Source organism: Anneissia japonica, unplaced genomic scaffold, assembly GCF_011630105.1.
Source record: "Anneissia japonica isolate Jap-2015-1 unplaced genomic scaffold, ASM1163010v1 scaffold287548_len14044_cov120, whole genome shotgun sequence".
In the NCBI taxonomy this organism is placed as follows: Eukaryota; Metazoa; Echinodermata; class Crinoidea; order Comatulida; family Comatulidae; genus Anneissia; species Anneissia japonica.
In genome coordinates this window covers 6409-14012 of record NW_022714810.1, presented here as the reverse complement: position 1 = coordinate 14012, position 7604 = coordinate 6409, and the positions used below count along the sequence as shown (strand labels likewise).

General features: G+C 34.2%; 1 protein-coding gene across 1 annotated transcript in view; it reads right to left on the bottom strand.

Annotated features, from left to right (window-relative positions):
• Positions 1 to 5159: 5159 nt before the first annotated feature.
• The window catches only part of LOC117109098 (aldo-keto reductase family 1 member A1-like), a 4459-nt gene continuing 2014 nt past the window's right edge, over positions 5160 to 7604 (bottom strand). The window contains exons 2-5 of the mRNA XM_033251344.1: positions 7505 to 7530; positions 6982 to 7054; positions 6352 to 6438; positions 5160 to 5818 (exon numbers count right to left, since the gene is read on the bottom strand). Coding sequence (XP_033107235.1) covers positions 5738 to 5818; positions 6352 to 6438; positions 6982 to 7054; positions 7505 to 7530 — 267 coding nt within the window. The 3' untranslated portion in view covers positions 5160 to 5737. The remainder of the gene's footprint in view (positions 5819 to 6351; positions 6439 to 6981; positions 7055 to 7504; positions 7531 to 7604) is intronic.

The window sequence follows — 7604 nt, the reverse complement described above, 5'->3', positions numbered from 1 at the left end:
TTGCGGTGTACACATAGTTCTTAAAAGAAATGTTGTTTGAGAAAATCTCGGGAGATATTCTCAATAAACAACAACAGTTCTTTTCAGAACTATCAAGCTCTAATATAGGTAGGACTATAATTGTTATCACCTGATTTAATTTCACTTTTATTCTGATTTAAAAATGATTCTTCTGCGAAACAGACTAATTAAAGGATAAAATGGGAGCAGAAGAAGATGTCTAGGACCAGGACAATATTAAAGTTTAAGTCACTTGAAAATTGTCAGATAGGCAAACATCAACAATGATAAATATATTTACCTATTTCCTCCATCCTTTTTAACATGTACTCTGCCTCTCACAGCAATTTATTAAATACTTGCAATCAAACTGTTGAGATTCACAAATTTTCCACTAAAAAATGCAATGGAAATGGAGATATTAATTACTTATTTCAAAATAGCTGATCGATACATTTCCTGTTGATTTTAGTATACTTGGTACAGTAGGCACATCAAGGTTTCCAGACTCCACAACATTCACAGAAGCCTTTGTCAAGAGAGGCTATTCAGTGGTAGTTTTAGTGTGGCTTTGACCAGCTAACTTCGACTTTCAATCGAACAACTGAATGTGTTCAACTGAGTAAAACACACACTGTTTATGAAAAGTACCAATGCCTAGTACCTATTTTCATTAATTTAGACCTAAACCTAGTACATGGGGCTTGCCATACCACAACCAGCATCAGAATTGGTATGAGGGGCCCTGACATTTATTGTAGTAAAAAACAAAAAAAATTATATAAACTATAATAGCATAGTTTAATTCAATCGGGCCCCGACAGTTTTAAACATTGAATACACTGTCCTGGCATTATCATACAGAAACCGCAGTTGCTCAGGAGTCATGTAAACGATCGCTGTAGTTTTTTGTTTATGTTGGGCTTTGTCTTGCGAACCACACATGACCTTTTAATTTACTTACACCAACATACAGTACATACCGTAAAATCTCGAACTGAAGCCCAGTGGGCTTAATCTTCTGATGAAGCACATATTAAATTGAAGCCCACACCCCCCCCCCTTTTTTTTTAATTTGTAAAAAATTAGCATCGAGAAGAAGCAGGCTTCTTTTTGAGATATACACTGAATTACAAAAAAACAAAATAAATTAAAAACAAGATTGGTTTATACAGTAGTTTAGATGATTTAAATACAATCCATGATATAGATTGATGTTAAATTGGAATTATTTATTGTTTTATAGTTGAAAAGAAGCCTCTCCCCTCCACTTTACTTTGCAAAAGTTGCCTCAAAAAGAAGCCCATCCAAAGTTTATAAAAAAAAAAAAAAAAAAAAGAACTCAATAATTCAAGGTTTTACGGTAGGCTTACAATAGGCCTACACCAGTTCCGAAAGTTGGCCTATGTAATCTATGTTGGTTTTGTCATAAAATTTTCTGAAATGCTTCATCAGTCATGGACCATTCTATGTTCTCTGACAACGCAGCTCTGAGTGCGAGGGGGAAGCCCCATCAGACCCCACCAGGGGCCTTCACTCCTGTACCCCAACAGGGCCCTACACAGCTCCCTGCCCCTCCCCCACATGTTTGTTCGCTCCGCTGCCAAACTTAATAAAGCTCACTTTGCTCACTTATTTTTGGCCATGTAACATACCACCAGGGCCCTACAAACTCTGCGACGCCACTGATACGAGATCAGATGAACCACAAAGATTCAACGAGATACATCCTAAAATATGAACCACAAAGATTTAACAAGATACACCCTGTTTCCCATAAAACCAAATAAAAGTTCTCGTTTAATCTTTTCATTTTATTTCTCAATCTCGCTTCGTGATTCTATGAGATTTAAAAGCTCAACGAGGTCAAAAAATCCGCCCAAAAGCTTATCTTATTTCTGTTGGTTACGCACCGCTGATTCGCAATGTTTGTCATCACTTCAAGATGTCTACCGATTCGTGAAAAAGGCGTATATAATTATTGGAGGCCTCCTGCTGCTACTATAGGCTAGGCACTAACTACAGCCTGGTGTGTGGTAGTAGCAGATGTTCTATTTTACCAATACTAGCCTACCTAATTGAAAAAATTGAAAATATATTAGACAAAAAATACCTTGATCTAACTTTACATATGATGGTGATTCCATAATGATGATAGCTATGTAAACATTTTTTTGGAGATTCATCATCAAATAAGCTCACACACCACATACCCACCCAAAACAACCAGAAAGAACTTATACTGTACCAGGAAGAACTTATACCAGGAAGAACCTACTTTCAGGGTTGCCAGATAGTCAAGAGGCTTCAAGGCCAAGCACACACCATCTTTTATGGCCAAATTCGGCCAAACTTTTTTTCGATATTGGCCAAAATTCAGCCAGTAGATTTCGAACGGATTAGTTTAAAATATAGCGGGTAATGTCAGTTAAAAAAAAAGTTAAAAAATGTTGCACTGTTTTTGTTTTGTCTTGTTCTTATAATTAATCCAACAGGCGTTTGTCAATGAAAGTTGATACATATACATCTGTCTCTTATACACATCTAGATGTGTATAAGAGACAGGCACCTAACACTGGATGGAAACTCGCATATATTAAAGCATCTGAAAATTTCACGTAGATGTGTATAAGAGACAGATTTACACTCAATTCGATTGAAAACTCCTGGACTTCCTATTGCTTCTCACTTTTCCAATAACCACAGTAAGGATGATATTGTTGTCACTGGTGTCAAGCTTTGCCGTAATTCAGATACACTTCGCAAGAATTTAGAAGAAAAATTAATTTATAAACTAGGAACTCTTATGCCACTTGGTCTTAATACGTCTTTTAAGTCATTTCGAATCTAGAACGACCACATGTTATATTATGCTTTTGAGTAATTTATATATTTTTGATGAATAGGCCTATGTATTTTATTTAGGATTTATGAATGCCTACTATATTATATATATTTTATTTCATAGTGCCTATATTTATATATATATATTTTTTATATGGTTCCTAAATGATCTAGTATATATTATTTTTTTATTGCGGACGATGTATGATTCACTTCTTTGCCGACGTAGTATGAAGCATTTGCATCCTTTGTTCTCTTTGTCTTGTGATCTTTTGTTATATATTCACGTTTGATTGGTCATATTTTTTGACAAGCTTATGTCATTGGTCACTATTTTTTATAATGTAGCCACCTATGTACTATATATACTTGTAATATTTTCTATACTGTTCACTGACTTGATAAAGGGTTACGCCCGAAAGATCTCGTCTATTTTCTTAATAAATTTTGAGGCAAATCTATTACCATCTCTACGAGTTTTATTTTATTGTACTGTATCTAAAAGCAAAAAAAAGGCATACCGTATGTTTATATATAGATTTATAAAGTTGATTTTTAAATAACTGAATTTATATAAATTATTATACTCGGATAAAAGTGTTACCCTTATTATGCACAAAAAAAACAAAAACCTGATTCTAGATCTACGTCACACAAAATGATGTCGAATAAGAATGTTGTTAATGATTAGGAATGCGCAAGCCTACTATAAACAGGGAGGTACTTCAGTATACCTCCCTGCTAAACATTTGCTAGATATTTTTATATCGCACATATAATTCTCTAATGTTGAGCAGCAACTTTAAGGCAAATTTTGGTTTACTGTATCGTCCGGAACATCGTTCCCCTGTCAGGGACCGGACACAGGCCCCCTGTCGGGCAAATCCTGGCACCACCCAGCTCTCGAACACCACCATGGACATTGGGTCTATAGAACAATGTGTTTCTAAAACATAAATAATAATTTAAAAAAAACAAATCATTAAATAGCAAATAAAAGACAAATAATTAGAACACATATTTATTTTTTTAGTCAGTGATGCAATTTATTTTAAAATAATCCAACAATTCTATCATACAAAAAAATCTTTTAACATTTTGAAATTATATTTTGAAAGACATTTTTTCCAATATTTGTGATATGAATATTTTAATATATAACTATAATAATAATAATATACATTTTTAATATTGCTTACTTTCATTTGGAATTTCAAAGAAATTCTGTATAATGATGATATATATATATATATATATATATATAGGCTTTAAAACCACCCTTTTCCCATAATTTTAAATATTCAAAAACCTGTACTATCTCATCCGGTTTTTGTTTCATTTCTTTGCCTGCAACCATGAAATATCTTGATAAAATGCCACCAGCACCAAATGTTGTCTTTACACTATTAAAGCTAAACAGTAGTACATTTAGCGGTTTGGAGCAAGCACAAATATCAAGTTTAATTACCGGTATTGTAATCTGTAAAAAAAAAAAAAAATTTCTAAAATGCCTCCGGGATAACGGTCGATATCTCCAACAAAGGACAAATTTAGGGACTGAAACCTAGTGTCTATATAAATGAGTACCTGATAGGATGGTGTGGCATTGAATGTAGTAGTTTTGTGCGTTAAATAAACAGCGCACGACTAGGGTATACTCCCCAGGGAGCAGAGAAGGTTGCACATCGTCCTGGTTTGCCATTGTATGTTATCCAGCGACCAGAGGTAATAACACTCAGCGCCCTCGATCATTCAATTTAAAATTGGCACTATATTTTTTATTTATTATTATTATTATTATTAGACACAATATTTAAATATTTAAAAATCAGTATTAATCAAGTACATCAAATCATAATATATAGTACATATTTCCGCGTGTTAGGAATTGTATGAAAAGTTACTCAGTAACTTTTGGAATAGTAGATCAGTAATTGTTATGTTGAAGCGCATCAATGTTAGTACGTAGCACACATTGCCATCCTCAAGCATTGTATGTGCCACGACACTGGAAGCAACGTGCAGTGTCAGCCAATCTAGGTCAGCCGACAGCCGGCCGACGGATCCAACTACGCCCTGGGTGACTGCTTGGCAAGATGTCATTGTTGTTTGAGTAGATAAGCGTAGAAAGTGATCCATTATGCGCCCTTTATCACATTGCAGTCTCTACGGAATCGCATTGACTGACCTTACAGTAAGTGCTGCCCACCCAGGTTTAAGCCAGGCTACTTGGAGTAGAGTTGGATAGCTTGGTGGTTAAGATTCTTGCTTTCTAATCCCATGGTCCTGGATTAAAATCCTGTCAGAGCCTCATGATGAAAACAACTCCACTCCCTAAGCCTCATAATGAGACAGCCTCATAATTAGATTTACTTTATGTAGAGCATCTTGTATTCATGTTTGACTTGCAGGCCCGTAGCATGGGGGGAGGGGTTAAGACAAACCACCCAAACACTGGAGAAGGTCTGCATTTAAAAACGGAAAATTGATATTCGTAGATATATTTCCAATGTTCTCCAGAGTATCGAAGATCATACAAACCAGAAGAACATATCACTAAGTTCATCTCTGTGCTGCAGTTTTTTTTTTTTTAAATTGTTAATGGTTTCCAAAGGGTCCACTTTCCACCGAAAAGAACCTCCCACAAATTAAGTCAGGCTACGGGCCTGGTCTTGTGATGGGATTGCCACTTTGAAAAGTGGCTAAGTTCACTGTTTGCCATCTCCTTGGTCCTAGTGCCTACAAGTCTGAATAAACAAAAAAAAAGAAGCAAAAAACTCCAAAAGAACCCAATTAAATACATACAAAGAAATGGACTTAATGAAAAGACTATAAAAAAATAAAAATGTGTGATGAAACTATTTATTGAATCAAAATCTTGTTCCACTTGGACTTAGTGTGCATAAAATGGATGGTCTGCATCCCTCGGTACTGGTCGTCCGTCTTCCCCAACAATAGGTTTATTATCCGGTCCCTGACAACAACAAAAAACAAACAAAAATATGATCATTATTATGAACAAGACCCAATAATAAATCAATGCACTTTCTCGTTCAGTTTAAACTGCTTTCTAGAAACCATCAAGACTAACTAAGCAATTCTGTTTTGAGCTGATACAATTCTGTATTTGAATTACAAATATATCAATTAATTATAAGTTAAATATAGAAAAGCACTATATTAAATATATTTACATTTGAGGAATGCCATTTCAAAACTTGTGTACTGTTTGCTAAATGATAAACAGATTCATTAGCATTATTAGAATGTGGCAGCATTGTATTATTTATTACAGAGAAGCTGAAAATGACTTAACTTTTTAAAGCTAATAATGTGCAAATCAAGTCAATATTTTTGTCACTGATGTTTGTTTTGGCATGGCAAGCCACACTTATTTATCAAATTCACCTATTGCAATTAATCAATTTCCAATAATCGTGTCATGAAACAAAGCATTATCTTTTCCTTATTAAATATCGTAAAATTATCCAGCTGTATTTTTTGTACCTTCTTAGCTGCAACGCAAACTCTCCACTTGGGAAGTGAAGATTTAATGGTGTTGAAATCCTGTTCATCGAGAGTGAAGTCAAAAACCTGAAAGAAATTGAGTAAGATTAAAGCAAATAACACTATTTTATTAATAATAATAATTATGTTTAATATATTTGTAAAAGAATAAAGATGTGCAGCTCTTCCCAATAGGTGGTCCATCAATCCCCCATAAATGAGCCAGAGTCCACACCCACCTTAGCCCCACCCTGTCTTAATTTTCCACCCAACAGATTTTACCATGGCTCCCTGGTAGCTCCCCGGGCCAGCTGGCCCAACCGTTGGCACCACTCCATGCTGTCATGAGTGAAAAGAACTGAAAAATTTAATTCTATAGTTGAATTGATGAATTTGTATATTTAAGTATTAAGTTATTTAATGTACAATTATAAATTTGAATGTTTAAGCAATTAAGTTTGCTATTGTACAAAAATACAATAAAAAAATATCCCTTTCTTATGACAGGATAGTAAGTACTGTATAATAATTTTCATTATTTTTATTTACTTATTTATAACTTATTTAGCCAGAATAACATCTCAGTTATACATACAGGGCATATATACTATTTTTAAAATGATCACTAACCTGAAAGTTTTCTGCAATTCTACCAGGGTTCACGCTCTTCGGTATTGCTACAACCTTACGTTGTACTTGAAATCTAGAAAAAGATTAAGTCCCTCATACATCATTGTTTACTTGTAACTCTCACCTCATTCGTAAACTACATGGTTAAAATTTCAGCAAATAATCAAATACAAACTTTGTCTTAGAGTTTGCAAATCACTTTCAGGCACATGCCCAGTGATCGGACTTAAAAATATACATTCATTCTTACAATAAACTCGATCAGGACTACTCCATAGCAGCCTGATTATGGAAAAACCTGTCTGCTTCTACCAAGTATTTTAACTCAAACAGACGGTTTAAGGAAAGCCTTAAGCATGGTTAAACGAAGTAAGGGCAGCATGTTCGGGCTTGGTTTGGTATTCCTTCTACTCATTCCAATATAATCTTTTATGCTTTATTACCATTATGCATTCTGATTGTGCAATTGTGTAGGTTTTATAATTGTTATTAATGATATTGATTCAATTTTTTTCAAATATACCTAATTAAAAGGACAGATGACGTTTTCTGATTCAATGAATAACAACTAATACAGGAAGTATTTTTTGCATGATACAAGCACTTTTCTCTTATACACATCT